The sequence below is a fragment of the Boleophthalmus pectinirostris genome, unplaced genomic scaffold (assembly GCF_026225935.1).
Source record: "Boleophthalmus pectinirostris isolate CB_2022bp ecotype Guang Dong unplaced genomic scaffold, ASM2622593v1 HiC_scaffold_11, whole genome shotgun sequence".
NCBI classification, from domain to species: Eukaryota; Metazoa; Chordata; class Actinopteri; order Gobiiformes; family Gobiidae; genus Boleophthalmus; species Boleophthalmus pectinirostris.
The window spans coordinates 1492501-1509143 of record NW_026570994.1 but is presented as its reverse complement, the minus strand read 5'-3'; the positions used below and the strand labels follow the sequence as shown (position 1 = coordinate 1509143).

The window sequence follows — 16643 nt, the reverse complement described above, 5'->3', positions numbered from 1 at the left end:
TAAAAACTTGATTTTAAAACATTGTTAATCTGTTTGTCAAATTTAAAATCACTGTCTAAGATGAAGGTTTGTGACTGTGGGACGAACATCATTTTTGAGGGATCCCACATCAGTAAGGGAACTGTTGGCCCCAAACAGTATCACCTCAGTCAACATGATCGTACCCACGGCTCATTGGTCTGGAGGTGTGATTCCCATGATGCTTTGGTGTCGGTAAACCTGGGTGAAGACGTCCCTCTGCTCTTGTCCAAAGCTCTGTGTCTGTGTCTTTATGTATGTGGTCATTTGACCGGAGAGAGCAGAAGAGCAGCCATGGTGAGTTGGATTTGACTGATTAATTGATTTATTTTCCTAACATTGAAAATATTAAGTAAGTAAATTGATTGAAGTAAAATTTCATTCTTTTTTTTAATGAAAAACCCACAAATTAAATAAGACCTCGTTAAAATGACGTCCCTTGATGTAATTAGTCGGTATAGTCTGAGTCATCCATTTCTTTGTAATTGCCTTTTTTTCCCTGCTGCCAAAAGTATGGGAACATTCGTAATCTCAATGTCTATTTTTGGAAGAAAAAAGTTTTAAGACATCAGAAATACCCCATGAGTATTAGTGTAATAGAAAATATAGCAGTATGTAAGTAATAACAGAAGCCATAACCATTCTGAGGTGGAATAATAAATGGATTATTTGTTGACCTTGAATGTTTTACTGTTAATAAAAGTATAAAGTGTAAAATGTTTTCTCCTTTTGTCAGTACGGTTTCATCAACAGTTGTCTGCAGTCTCTGGTGGTGGAGAGGTTTGGACAGGAGACATGGAACACTCTCAGGTCAGAAGCCACATTAAATATAGTTCAGCTTGAATAGGATTTATACATAAAACTGTATTTATTATGGAACATACGAGTAAATTGTGCATATTTTTGTATCAGTTCTCTGGCAGGACTGCAGGATCCTTTTATGACCTACACTGTTTACGACGACGCTGTGACGCTCAGGCTGGTGCAGGAGGCCTGTGCATTGCTGGGTAAATAACATGTCTTGACAGATTCTTATTATGACTGGACACCTTTACAGACAAACAAAACAAATGATTATGAGTATCATTATTACTGTGCACTACAAACCCTGTGAGGTCCGGCTTCAATTAGACCAGAGAAAGATGGCCGACGTGCTAACAAGCTCCAGGAGGAGTTGACCTAAAAGTCTTTCCAAACAAAGCGGCTTTTTGTTCAAGCTAAATTTAACAATGTCATTTATATTAGATACAAATGAGATCCATAAAGAGGGAGGTCGAATGTTAACCACTGGATACCACAGAAAAAATGGATGTTAAGTTCATGTCAGAGGAACGGAAATGACTTCTGTGCAAACTGAATAATAATAACAACAATTTAACGGCTTGGTGCATCTGCTGTGAACAGTCTCTCTAAAGCTGCACTGTGTAATATACGTCGGTGTTGTACTCAAATGTTAAACTAGATTTTTATACTAAGGAATAAACTCAACACTCCAATACCAATCCCGATACCACAGTGATAATTAAAAACACTCTTTACATAGATGGATTTTCTAAATTTTCAGCATTTAGTTAAAGTGCACTGCAAATCTGATCTGGTCAAGATTTTAAAACTAAAACTATCAGGTTCAGCTTGTTTTCAGATTTATTATCTACTAACTAGTTCTGTATCATCTTAAAAATATTTCTTCCATGACTCAACTCATCAGAAAATCTTAAATTGAGGTAATACATGTTTAAAAGAAGCTACAATCCATTCACCAGAATTTTCCCTGCAACACTTCACTTGTTTTTAGATTCAGTGATACAGATTTGCTTGATACTCTAGTATGTTGATCTAAAACTAAAGCATCCATAAACTTATTTCCAGCTCATGAACACTGACCACAGACTGCTTCATTCTAGTCTAGAAGAAGTTATTTTAAGAGAACTTGTAAAGTAAAATGATCTTGCTGCATGAACAGATCATTTCACAACTTTTAAGTCATTTTCTGATAGATTTAAGTGTTTATATCTAAAGTTTTGGCCAAGCTTTTTTGCAGTGCACTTTCTTTTCCTCATGGTTTTATATGTATGTAATCCTCAATGGTCCAGTAGGTTCATGTTGGTCCATGTGTGTATATTAGTCTATGTGCTCTTATACTTGATCTGATACAGCTCAACATCATTCTGAAGTCATTTCGGAAAGATTCAGTTCTGTCCTAGTGTTATAGTGTGTGTGTGTAGGTGTGTGTAGGTGTGTGTTTACAGGAAACGTAATAACATCTCTAAGGAGATGTTATTACTTTTCCTGTAAAGTTCCACAGTGTGGTGGCATTCCCATGGTGATATTTGAGTTTAATATTCTAGGCAAAACAAAAACAGGAGAACTCTCCACTGCTTTAAATACATACATAAAATAACTACAGAATGGACAGCATGGATTTATTACATGAACTCAGCAAAATTTGGGAATACAGTGTGTTCACAAAAAAATTTCACATCATTTTAAAAACAATTATCTTGAAAACTACTGAGTCTAGGTCAATGATGATGTTGATGTTGGTACCAGATCCTTTAGTCCTGCTGAAGCAGCTGGACTTTTTACATTTTGGTACCAAGTCCAAATTTGTTTTTCAGTTGGTGAAGTTTTTCTAAATATTGTATTGAAGCTGCACAGTCTTGGGTGAGTGTGTATGAGCAGATTCCAAAACCCAAAATGATTTCTCTCTGGGAGTGAACAGCTCAACCTAAAAACAGAACAAAAATAAAACATTACATATAAAATCTTGATCTGTTTCTATACATTCTGTGAAAATTTTAGACTATTTCAACAAGAACTGCCAAAATGATTGGCCTGTGAAATGATGTCAAATTTTTGGGACACCCTGTACAATAATATGGTAAAAAAAAAAAAAAAAAGTATATTCATAAAACATATATATAGGACATTTATTTATTTATGGACTTATTATTGTGGTGTTTTAATCTAGTTGATTCAAAATCAATAACAGATAACCAGAGCTGTAGTGCTCACCCAGGGCTGTCTCCAGGCTCTCATTAGGACTCCTCCTGGGAGTAAAGGAGGAACACAATATTTGTTTACTATCTCTGCTTTCACATATTCATTAGCGTCTTTTTCCAATCCATACAATTCATATAATGACTGTGTTTGTTTTCCAGACGTGCAGGCCGACGTGCTGCTCACACTCTTTGGAGAACACTTCTTCAGCTTCTGCAAACAGGCCGGCTACGACACCATGCTGCGGACACTAGGGGGCGATCTCGTTGAGTTTATACAGAACCTAGATGCACTTCACTGTTACCTGGCTCTGTCCTACCAGGTGTGTGTACTATTACCACAACTACTACTATTACTTTAGCTGTTACTACACATTGCTCAGATGTTGTTGTGATCACAGGAGATGAACGCTCCGTCGTTCCGGGTGGAGGTGACAGAACAGGGGGACATGTTACTGCACTACTATTCAGACCGCAAAGGACTCTACCACATAGTCCCAGGTACTACCAGAATACATAATGCTGTCACTTTTACATGAAGAAAATAATATGGCCTTAATATAACTTAAAACAATTGAAAATGATTGATGGTGTCAGGCAGAAGATACAGGATCCCAAAATGTAAACTGAACAGATTCAAACATTCTTTAGCGCCATTCACTGCTCATCTACTACGTTAAAATATAAAAGTAAAAGGTTTTGGGAATGTGCAATCAAAACTGCACAGAGACTTAGGGAATGTGCAATTATTAATAGAATACAAGACTGCAAAATGAGTGACGTAAAAGTCTCTTTGGTGCATCACTCATGGTCTCTTATTTATTTCTGTTCTATGTGGGATGTTTGTGTGGTGTTTATGTTGCTATGTTGTCCTGTCTTTGTGATAAAGCTGTGATCTCCTGTCTCAAGACAAATTTCTCTCGTGGGACACATAAAGGATTATCTTATCTTATCTTTAATCATTCCACAAATTACAATACATTTCATTATAATTAATAGAAAGAGCCTGATCCTGTGCAGACATGAAATCCAACAATTCTTCATGTATCCATGGGTTCCAGAATGATTAAAAATGAGCACAGCTGCCATAGCAATTGATCATTTAAAGCAATATATGGGATATTTTATGAATAGTCTTAAGGTTTAGACACAATGCATGCCAACGTAAATTCATTAAATATACACTATGTCCTTTTTCTGGTAAGGGGGTCTCCTTCCATAAAAATGTCATGATGTCAGAGGTTGGACCAAGTTGTTATTTTGTGAGTCTCAAGTAAGTCTCAAGTCTTTGACCTCAAGTCCAAGTCAAGTCCCAAGTCATATAAGGGCAAGTCCAAGTCGAATCTCAAGTCACTGGTCCTTCAGTCCAAGTCACGTCCAAGTCGTCTACTTTGAGCTTCAAGTTTTTAAACCAAAATACCAAATATAGCTTAAATTTTTGCAATTGATATAACTTTTAAACTAAATTGTACTTAAAAAGGCAAACAATATTTATATATGAGTATTTATGTAAGAGTTGTAGAAATGTAAGATTTTTTTTTTTCTTAAGTATCTTAGTGTGAATCATTAGAGTCCGAACTGAAGTAATTCAGATTTAAAAGTGTTAATACCAGTTACAAGTCCTAAAAATACTAACTCAAGTCTGACTCAAGTCCAAGTTATGACTTGCAAGTCCCCACCTCTGTATAACCTTGCCGGAATGTTCCATGATATGGCTTTAAACTTGCATTTACTTTATTACAGATGAATGTGTTGAAAAACAAACATACATTTAACAAAACATACAGTTTACCTCTTCACAAATCTGATCTGACTGAAGAGTGTGCGTAACATTCTAGAGAAAGCAGCAACATCTCCAAGGAAACAAGACCACAAGACCTCTGCCGAAAAAGTTACATATTGTACCTTTTACAAAGACAACTACTGCTTTTATAACTAATACCACTGCCATTAGTTTAGGGTTTAGGTTGAGGTGAGGTAAGTATCGACGATGGTTAAGGCGCGGGTGTCCAACCTTTTGTCCTCTGGTGAGCTCCTTTAAAAAACTAAAATGTCAGAGATAGGGATGAGCATTGATTGAATCGATTGATTATCGATTAATCATTAACGTTTTTATATTAAAATGATCATCATTATTATTACTATCTGCACTACTAATCTGCATAAATAAATTCAACTTTACGACATATAAACCGTAAGGACTCTAGAGCCACATCAATCCGTTTGACATTATAATGTGTTTAATTCAGTTTTGTTCAAATCTCACAGAAACGAAACTTAAAACCGCATCGCTAATTTGCATAAACTCAGAGAAGATAAAACTCCAGCTCTTGTGTCGCTGATGTGGTCAATTTCTGTTGGATTAAAAGACATGACTCAGGTGAATACAGGTTAGTGTGACCAGATTTGTGTTTGTCAAAACCAGGACACCGTACGGGGGGAGGGAGGTGGGGACTCGTCATCGACATTGAGCGACTCTCACCTGGTAAAACTTTTTCCCACTGGACACAGAAACATATGTGCTGCTCTGTACTCTGTGCACATGGACTCACACTTGTCCCGAACGCAACGGAAAGCGTAAAATTTCTTGTACAAGTCATCGTTAAATCCACATTTGTGCTTCGGTAAGTTGCAGACTGACCCACTGTTTGTGTCTCGCTCCTTCTGATGCAGAGACACATGTACACACCTGTTTGGTCACGATACACACAGCAACCTACATTTGGTTTGTCGATTAAAATGAACATAATCGATGAAATTCTTAATGATCAATTATCGATTAATCGATTAATCATGCCCATCCCTAGTCAGAGAACTCCTCATTTTAACAGACGCAAGAAATAGAGCAAATATCAGAGTTTTAGATGGGCTACAGTCTGATGCCTATAAAACATGTACACAACTATGATCCATCTATTAGTGCACAAAGACGGGCAATGATATGTTTATAGTAATAGTAGTAAGGCATAATAGGCATTAATGAAATCAGTTTGTGACCAAGATTGTGATTTTGAAATAAAATCTTGTGAGATGATGGACAGATTCCAAGATTAGACAGAGATGCTCTGCTTATTAGGAATCCACCAAGGACTACCAAGGAACATCTTCCCAGTGCCTCCCTTGGTTAGTTTTAAAAGCAGCCCTACTCTCCATGACAAACTGGTCCACAGCTACCAGCCACCTGCACCTAAACATACGTGGCTTGGACCTCAACCAACAGGTTCTTTGAAGTGTAACAGCTGTCCCCACTGCACCAATATATGTCAAACCAAGTCATTTCTGGACTATCATTCACAAAAAGAATATACAATAAAACACTTCATTAGTTACAAAACAACATTTGTAATTTAAAGACTTGTTTGCCTTACTTGCAAGGTGTTCTATGTAGGGATGACCAAAAGGCACCTGCAAGAGCGCTTGGCTGAGCATAAATATGCTCTTCGCACAGGCAACACCAACTATCCTATGGCCAGACACTTTTTGGACTTTCATGACAGCAACCCATCTAATCTGCAGGTACAAGGAATTGATTACATACCAGACTCTTTACGAAAAGAAAACCGGATTAGTAAAACTCAAACAGTGTGAAACCTCCTGGATTTATAAATTACAGGCAACAAAATATCCTGGGCTCAATGAAGATTTGGACTTCTCTGTGTTTTTATAACTGAATTGTATATATTTTCTATATTTTTGTAAATAATGAGTTTTTATATACCCTATGACGTCCCACAGTTCTAACACTGCCGTCTTGTGGCGTTATCAGGTGGTGTCCGCAGGTGAATCTCCACTCCTGGTTTCCAGGTGGAGCAGCCCTGTTGGTGGGTTTCTTCTATTTAATTCACATGGTTTGCTCTCAATTCTGCTTGTCCCCTGAGGAAAGCCATAGGTTGAAACGCGTTGGGAATTTGTAAGTTGTCCATTAAGACATGCCGTAAATTAATAAAGGCGTTTTATTTTAACCAGTGAGTGCCTTGGTTTTTTGCATCTATTTAATGAAATCAGATTTTAGTTATTCAGCATAATATGAATGATTCAGAAACCTGTTGGCGAGTGGCCTGGAAGGTTGGAGACCCCTGGGTTCAGGTTAGGATCAATCTCCAGGAAGGAACTGTACTTCAGTGTAATATCCCCAAGAAGCACAGAAACCCAACAAATGCATGCAAGACTGTGTGTGTGTGTGTGTGGGTGTGTGCGTGCGTGTGTGCGTGTGCGTGCGTGTGCGTGCGTGTGTGCGTGCGTGTGTCAGAATTGCCCCGAAAAATAGTTTCTGAGTGCCAATAACATTGAGTGACAAATGTGTGTACTTTGGCAGGCATTATCGGAGCTGTGGCGAAGGATTTCTTTGACAGCAGTGTGAGGATGGTGGTGCTGGAGCAGACCGAAGAGGAGCAGAGGACCGGAAAACAAGAACATGTGGTCTTCCTCGTCCAAACATGGCAAAATCTTCCAGAAAAATCCAACATTAATGAAGTGAGTCCATGACATTCCAAATATTATAATAGTTTTACTGGGACACTGTGTTATTTTTCCTGCCTGTCTCGGTGGAGATGGTGATGCTTTGTCTAGACTGTTTCAAAATGTGGAAGAAACTTTTTTATCTCTATGGAGACAAGGAGGCGACGCTACCAGGCCAAGTTACAGGCTAGATGTGTGGAGAGGTGACCCTGCTCACAGTAAGAATGTTTGCAGGGTGTTTTTGAGCTATTATAATATACCGTATTTTCAGAACCATAGGGCACGCTCTTAAGCCTCCAACTCCATCAAAAAACGTCTTTACGCCACAGTCCAGAGCGCCCCATACACGAATCCACTCGGGTGTCCCAGCACGACTTCAGTAAACTATAAAGCCGCACCACCCACAGAACACACAAACACACACAAAGCAGACAGCGACCACACAGCGAAACACACCCACAGACACACTCATCACTCCACGGTACAACACGGTGTTGTACTGGGGGTCTCCAAAAATGGAGCGGTGCAGGACTCTGCGCTGTAGGCTCCATTATGGAATAAATTAACCTTCGGTTCGTTACATAAAGAAGGAGGAAAATAACAAAAGGACGACAGCAGCAAGAAGTTTTAAGAAAGATGTATAAAGGGTTGCACCTGTCCTGTGTGAGAAAAGTGTATAAAGTGTGTGCTGAGGGGTTTTACAGACTTAAAACAGATATATTCATTGTAAAATATAAAGTTCACTACTTTGCTGGTTATTTTTAGAACGTAATCCCCGCAATAAACGAGGGATCACTGTACTCTCTCATTTCGCAACCTGTGCACATGTCCTCCCACTTGTGCCGACCGGGATGGAAAACGGAAAATTTCTTGTACAAGTCATTGTTAAATGCACATTTGCCCTTCGGTATGCTGCAGACTGACCGACTGACGCTACGAGAGACGCTCAGGTTAATGCCCCCAATGAATGGTAATGAAAACCCAGACATTTGCATCAATAAAAAAAAAAAACCCGGACGCCCAGGACAGGACGCAAAATACGGACATGTCCAGGGAAAAACGGACATTTGGTCACCCTCCCTACACGCAACTGAACAAAGCCGAGAGTCACTGTGAACGCGCCAACCAAAGTCCCACTGACCCATCCAACTGTTGTATTTCATTTAATGTCCGGTGCACTGTTCAAAAATAGACCATTCTACGACAGTGCGCCTTATAATCGAGAGCGCCTAATACTGCGGAAAATACGGTAATTTTAGAGAATAAGTTCAAGCTAGATAAGTTTTATACTGAGAAACATTCCAGGCACAGCATTAACAACACAGCAACAAACCCGCTACCAGAAAAGTTACATAGTGCAGCTTTAAATTTATATAAAAGGTTTATTTTTATTTTTATTTCAGGAAAAGTTATTGACCAAAATGAAGGAGAGATGCCAGAAAGTGAAGACGCGCGGATGGGACTTGATCAAAACTGCTGTTCTATCAAAAAAAAGTAACTCAAAAAAAGTAAATTTACATGCATTTACAATTTATGTTACTAGATTTTATTTTTACTGTTAATTGTTGCTTATATTTGACTTCTAGGCCAAGCCCAGTCCTCCTGTAGCCCGTGTTACCCTGACAGGTTGTGGATAGAGGAGAAGTCGTTCTGTAATGCGTTTCCTTTTCACATGGTGTTTGATTCAAATGTAAGTGTTTATTCAGTAAATTTACATGAAGTTATAATGGAACAAAATGAATGAATAATGAAATGAGCTAATATACCATTCTAATTCATTCCATTTTTTCTTGTAGCTCAAAGTTCACCAGGTTGGAGTCAACATCCACAAGTTTTTCCCCAGTCTGCTCAAAGACAACGCCACAGTGGACCAATACTTTACACTGGTTCACCCTCAGGTACTACTACTACTACTACTACTACTGCTTTTACTGCTGATACTACTCACTACAGATACCATTACTACACTTCAGCTACTCTTACAATTGCTAATAACTGCTATCCAAACTACTACTACTACTACTACTTTTCCTACTACCACTACTTTTAGTACTACTACGATTACTACTACTACTACTATGACTACTACTACTATGACTATGATAACTGCTACTATTACTACTATGATGATTACGAGTACTACTACTACTACTACAACGACGACTATGGTGACTACTAGGATTACTACTACAACTATGACGGCTACTACGACTACTACGAGTACTAGGACTAATGCTATGCCTACAACTACAACTACAACTACTACAATTACTACAACTCTGACAACTACTACTATGACTACTATGACTACTACGATGACTAAGATGACTACTACTACTATATGACTAGTACGCCTACAACTACTACTGCAACTATGAAGACTACTACTGCTACTATGACTACTAGTACTAATACAACTACTACTATCCGTACTTCTATTCATACTACTACTACTACTGCTGCTGCTGCTGCTGTGATGATTACTACGACTACTTCTACTACTTCGACTAATACTATGCCTACTACTACTACGACGACGACGACAACTATGGTGACTTCTAGGATTACTACTACAACTATGACGGCTACTACTACGACAACTACTACTACAACAACTACTACTATTACTACAACTATGACTACTACTTCTACTATTACTACTACGATGACTATGACGACTACTACTATATGACTACTACGCCTATGACTACTACTGCAAATATGAAGAGTACTACTACTACTATGACTACTAGTATTAATACAACTACTACTATCCATACTACTACTCATACTACTACTACTACTACGATGATGAATAATGCCACTTCTACTACACCTATGAAGACTACTGCTATGACTACTAGTATCCCTACAACTACTATTATCCATACTACTACTCATACTACTCATACTACTTCTACTCATACTCTACTTCTACTACTACTACTCATAATACTTCTACTCCTCCTCATCCGCTCATACACACTTTGAAAGTTGAATTGTGAACAAAACATGAGGCGTTTCTGAAGTCTATTCCCGGCATCCCCCATCATTTCTCCACTGTCAATCACGTCAGCTGAGATGAGAGAGCGACCAATCAGAAAGCAGCTGCCTCTCCTCAGTGGGTGGGGTTTGAAAGTGAGGGATGAAGGAGAGGAGGAAACAGGAGAGATGCAGCCTTGCACTCACTGACTGTATTCTATAGTATCCACACTTCTCAGTATTGTAAAGGTTACCTTCATGTTTGTGTCCAGGTGACCTTTACCATCGAGAGCATCAGACAGTTCATCAACAGTCAGTTTGTGCTGGAGAGCTGTGGAGAGAGGAGCTCCATCAAACTCAGAGGTGAGGATCCGGAGGCCCACAGATTCTAGAGAAAAACATATACATTCTGTGTTTCAATAGGCATGTTTATCTTAAAGGTTAAAGGACAATTTGACTTTCTTTTGGTGCCCTTATCAAATTTAAGCAAAGGAAGACTATTTAAATGTAGACACTTCACACTTCTTCTGTACACACTTCTTCAATACTTTACAAATACATGAATCTTGTCATAGGTGAATTTCCCTAAATTCAGATTCAGACACATTTCTGTCTTTATCAAAACAAATATGGCTGTTCATGAGAAAAAAGAAAGAACACAAATATCACAGGATTGAAATGAGTGAAGCACTAAACTCTGTTCATCTGAGGTGAGAGAAATGTTGTTATAAAATAATCAGTTAGCAGTGAGCTCCTTCATTTAACATGCACCAATGAAAAAAACAAATCAGACCTGCACGGCCATGTTTGCTCCTGGCTCGAGGTCTGACGGAGGGAGTGGGGACCAGATCAGAGGGGATCAGTCTGGATTTGCCGAGCAAAAAAATACATAATTTACTAAAAAAACATTTGGCAAGATATATTTCCTACTTTCATTCATCTGTACCTTCTCTTCATGATGAGCCCGCAGATGTGAATAATCATGATTTCAAGTCATTTGAAGATATTTTGGATCATCATTTTTTCCATAATCAAGCCAGTCTATATCTCTATCTCTATCTTGAGCTAAATGTTTTGTCCATCCATCCGTTTTCTCTGCTTATCTGGGGCTGGGTTGCAGGGGCAGCAGTCTGAGCAGGGATTACCACACTTCCACACCCCAGACACTTCCTCCAGCTCCTCTAAGGGGATCTCAAGGCGTTCCCAGGCCCGCCAAGATACATAGTCCCTTCCCCGGGGCCTCCTTTCGGTGGGACATGCCCAGAAAACCTCCAGGGGAGACGCCCAGGAGGCATCAGAACAGATGCCCTCCGCTTAGCCGCTCCTCTTGACGTGGAGGAGCAGCGGCTCTACTCCTAGCTCTTCCTGTGTGACTGAGCTCCTCACCCTATCTCTAAGGGAGCGCCCAGCCACCCTGCGGAGGAAACTCATTTCCAGCGCTTGTATCCACGATCTCGTCCTTTCGGTCATGACCATAGGTGAGAGTAGGAATGAAGTTTGATCAGTAAATCGAGAGTGTCGCCTTTTGTCCGATACAGCGACCGCACCGATCCGCCTGTCAATCTCACACTCCATCCTCCCCTCACTTGTGAACAAGGCCCCGAGATACTTTAACTCCTCCACTTGAGGCAGGGACTCTCCACCCACCCAGAGAGGGCAAGCCACCTTTTTCCAGTCGAGAACCATGGCGTTGGATTTGGAGGATCTTCATCCCAGTCGCGTCACACTCAGCTGCCACCCGCCCAGTGCACGTTGCAGGTCCTGGCATGATGAAACCGACAGCTAAATGTTTTGTATTTCTATTTATTTATTGAAGGGACAATGCATATTAAAAGTCAAGACAATGCAAAAAATAAAAAATAAATAAAAAATATGCAGGATTGCAGCCAAAGCTCATTTCCATCGTCAGTCTCATGCAGGACCAAGGCCACAAACCTGCACAATTCATAAAACATGACAAAAACACACACAAAAACAGACTCCATATGATGCAGCTGTCTCACTCACACACTCCACAACACACACAAGTACACACTCCACAACACACACAAGTACACACTCCACAACACACACAAGTACACACTCCACAACACACACAAGTACACACTCCACAACACACACAAGTACACACTCCACACACACACACACACACAACACACAAGTACACACAACACACACAATACACACTCCACAACACACACAAGTACACACTCACACACACAAGTACACACTCCACAACACACACAAGTACACACTCCACAACACACACAAGTACACACTCCACATCACACACAAGTACACACTTACATTAGTATGAAATATATGAGTGTTAAATATGTGTCACACACACACATTATTACTTTTACTACTACTACTACTACTACTACTACTACTACTACTACTACTACTACTACTATGACAACTACTACTACTACAACTACTACAACTATTACTACTATGATTACAACTACAATGACTACTAGGAGTTCTACTAAAACTATGATGACTACTACCACTACTACTACTACTAAGACTGCTATACAACTACTACTATTCATATTGCTATTCAGACTACTACTACTTTTACCACTACTATGACTACTACTACAACTATTACTATTACTATTACTACTACTACTGCTGCTACTATGGCTCTATGGTGCATATTTGGTTTTGGTGGTGACTAATGGCATTCTTGAAGTAACTCGTGTATTTTGTGTAAAACATTTCACTGCTGCTCATACTCTTGCTCTCAAATCCTGATCTCAAAGTCTGCCCACAAATTTCCTTTTATCAGTGCAGCTGTGGACTGTAGTTGTGCTTGTTCATTGGTCTGGATAGTTTGTGCAGTAAAGGAGAGTGCAATGCAGTAGCACCTTGCACTTTTAAGTATCTAAACCCTCAAAGCACTTTAATCCTGCACACCTAAGCACTTAACACTAGTGATGGGCGAATGGAGCCTCGTGAAGCATTGACACCTCAGTCACAATATTGTCTCAAATGGTTCGACATGTCTGAGGTCTTGGAGAAACACTGACCTCTAGTGGACAAATTTAACCATTGCACACCAGCACACAACCCATGATTTGGGAACAGAAAAACTATTTTCTATTTTATTAGAAGTCATAAATAGTATATATTCTATTTTGAACATTTAAAAAAGAAATACAACAATTTATATATGCATGCTGTAAATAAGAAAATAGGTGTTACCTTGTTAGGTGGAATTAGATCAAAGTGATCCCAAACCATGGATCGCTTTTTTCCACTTGTAGATGCCATCGAAAATGAAAAAATGCCAAAAGTCACCAAAATCACCACTAACGTCACACAATCCTCCTCACTACCCAACACTTTTAACAAATATTGGTGCATTTTTTATACTGTAGTAGTTTAGTGCTTGTCAAACCACGGAAGTGCGCTGAACACTCTGAAACACTCTGAACCAATCACAGAGCGGAACATTCGCTGAGCCAATGAAACGCTTCGATACACTGAAGCGATTGACACGCAGAGTGAAGCAGTAGGGGGAGGGACCGACACTTCCACACTTTGGTCACGTGAGCGGCTCCTGCGAGACGAGCTCCGAGGCAGAAAGAACGAGACGTGCTCCAGAGCTCCGACTCATTTGCCCATCACTACTAAACACCTATAAAAAAAAACAAAAAAAACAACTCCAGCACTTTTATATTGTATTTTGCACAGCACTAGCACTTTCTTTACTGAAATATAGGATTTAACAGTTTAGTTTTTTTTGTTTTTTTAACGTTAGGTTTTGCATTATTCATTTTGGTTGGTTGTGATGTAATTTAGTTTTTAAGATGATGGATTATATAAAACTTTGTACAATTCCACTATACACCGTTTATGTCTTTTGGTTTTGCTTGACTTGCCTGTTTTATAAATATATCTTAGTGGGGACTCTTTAGTCTACCCAAGGCTACATTAGTGTCCAGTCCTTTCTCTGTCCTTGTCCAGGTCAGATGCTGTGGATGGACTCTCTGGGTTGTATGTTGTACCTGTGTTCTCCTAAACTGAGGAGCCTCCAGGAGCTCCAGGACTCAGGGCTGCACCTGTCTGACCTGGCCCAGCACGACGTCACCAGAGACCTGGTACTGCTCAACCAACAGAGGCTGGCCGAGATGGAGCTCACCAACCAGCTGGAGCGCAAGAAGGTGAATGCTGAGTGGTGTTTAATTAACCTACATATAAGTGAGTAGGGTGCCAGGTGGCGCCCTCTGCAGGTGGGTGTAGAGTCGCTGCCTCAACTGGAGGAGTTCAAGTATCTCGGGGTCTTGTTCCCGAGTGAGGGGAGGATGGAGTGTGTGATTGACAGGTGGATCGGTGCAGCGTCGGCAGTGATGCGGTCGCTGTATTGGATCGTTGTGGTGAAGAGGGAGCTGAGTCGAAAGGTGAAGCTCTCGATTTACCATCAATCGATGTTCCTTCCCTCACCTATGGTCATGAGCTCTGAGTAGTGACCGAAAGGACAAGATCGCCGATACAAGCAGTCGAAATGAGTTTCCTCCGCAGGGTGTCTTTGCACTCCGTTAGAGATAGGGTGAGGAGCTCAGTCACACTGGACGAGCTCGGAGTAGAGTCGCTGCTCCTTCACGTTGAGGGGAGCAGCTGGGCATGTCTCGACAAACATATATTGTTAAAAGTGAGATATTGTCTTAGTGTTTTCTTAATGTATTATAACTGAAGTGTGAAAGTTCGCTAAAGCGGTGGGAGGAGACACACATCACACATGAGTTTTACCAGAGCACGAGTGTGATCAGTGCTGACTGTTCCCAGGAGGAGCTGAGGATCCTGTCCCACTTCCTGGAGGTTGAGAAGGAGAAGACAGAGATGCTGCTGTACGCCATGCTGCCACGCCACATCGCCAACCAGCTCAAAGACGGCAAGAGTGTGGAAGCAGGTCAATCATAGTTTTATTAAACCATTTGATAAAACATTTGTTTGAAATATAAACAGTATATTGGATATCGAATAACACAATTCTCCAATCCCATGTACATGTGAGTCTGGTGGAATTTTGGATCAACTGTAAGTGAGAATGTGGCATGTGTTACAAACGTCTAAAAGAGAGGAGATAAAAGCATCGGTGACCTGTTCAAATGATTTAAAAGATAAAAACGGTTTAATTTTAGACAGAAGTTACAAATGATAAAAGCCAAATTTTACAACCACATTCACTTGTTTGTGAAATTTAAAATCACTGTCAATAGTGACGCAGAGGTTGGTGTCAAACTGTTTCACCTGCTGTTCTTTGTGTTTTGGTCATTTTTAAGCAGCTTCTATGTATTTTACCTAAACAAATGACAATTTATGATGTGATGATGTGATGCTGCAGGACACACAGGAGGGACACTTTTGGCTCTTCCTCTCCTCAAACCACCCTGACACACACCTGCAGACCTTCTCTGACCAGTCCTCCTGTTAAACTGACCTCAGACCTTTGACTGAGACACAAAGGACACTCAACTGCAACAGTCTGCTGCAGAAAAACTTGTACGGTGTTATGATTTGAATGGCGGAGTGTGCAGACGTAGTGGTCTCTCCCTCTCCCAGTCGTTGTCTATGCATGGGATAGAGAGAAACGTCATTTCGATTTCTTTGTATGTCTAATACATGGGAATAAATTGACAGTACAGCTAACTTTGAACTTTGAACTTTGAGCGTATGCCTGTCTTTACTGATGGCAGGCATCAGATGGATCAGTTATTTCTTGCATAAAACTGGGACAAACCAATAGTTTTGTATAAATCTGCTGGGACAGGGAACATAAGGATCAAAACTGGGACTGTCCAGGGTCAATATGGACGACAGGTCATACAACAGCTCACACGTCAGTTCTGGAATTACATTTCTCATTCATTTTCCCCATAGACCACACTGCCCGCCAGCTACAGATCAACTATAAAGACATTATTTATGTAAAATTTTGTTATCATTGTATATTTTACTTGTTCTGGATTCAGTGTTTAAGCAAAACTATTGTTAAACATTTATTTGAATAAGAAAAGGTTTAACATATCTCGAAAGAAGAGAAAAGATGCAGATGTTGTTGAAATTTTTCAATAAATATGTAGTTTGGCCCACGACTTAGTCCCAGTTTTTAATTTTGGCCTCTGTGAATTTGAGTTTGACACTCCGGCCATAGACTTTTTTGAAAAATATGAG

The 16643-nt window shown here is 39.9% G+C and overlaps 1 protein-coding gene across 1 annotated transcript in view; it reads left to right on the top strand.

Moving 5' to 3' along the window:
- The first annotated feature begins 60 nt into the window (after window positions 1-60).
- LOC110175639 (guanylate cyclase soluble subunit beta-2-like) overlaps window positions 61-16643 on the top strand; it is a 32346-nt gene continuing 15763 nt past the window's right edge. Inside the window, exons 1-12 of the mRNA XM_055166565.1 lie at window positions 61-315; window positions 755-828; window positions 931-1025; window positions 3180-3340; window positions 3419-3518; window positions 7333-7490; window positions 8879-8969; window positions 9062-9165; window positions 9272-9373; window positions 10730-10820; window positions 14436-14632; window positions 15255-15378. Coding sequence (XP_055022540.1) covers window positions 61-315; window positions 755-828; window positions 931-1025; window positions 3180-3340; window positions 3419-3518; window positions 7333-7490; window positions 8879-8969; window positions 9062-9165; window positions 9272-9373; window positions 10730-10820; window positions 14436-14632; window positions 15255-15378 — 1552 coding nt within the window. The remainder of the gene's footprint in view (window positions 316-754; window positions 829-930; window positions 1026-3179; window positions 3341-3418; window positions 3519-7332; window positions 7491-8878; window positions 8970-9061; window positions 9166-9271; window positions 9374-10729; window positions 10821-14435; window positions 14633-15254; window positions 15379-16643) is intronic.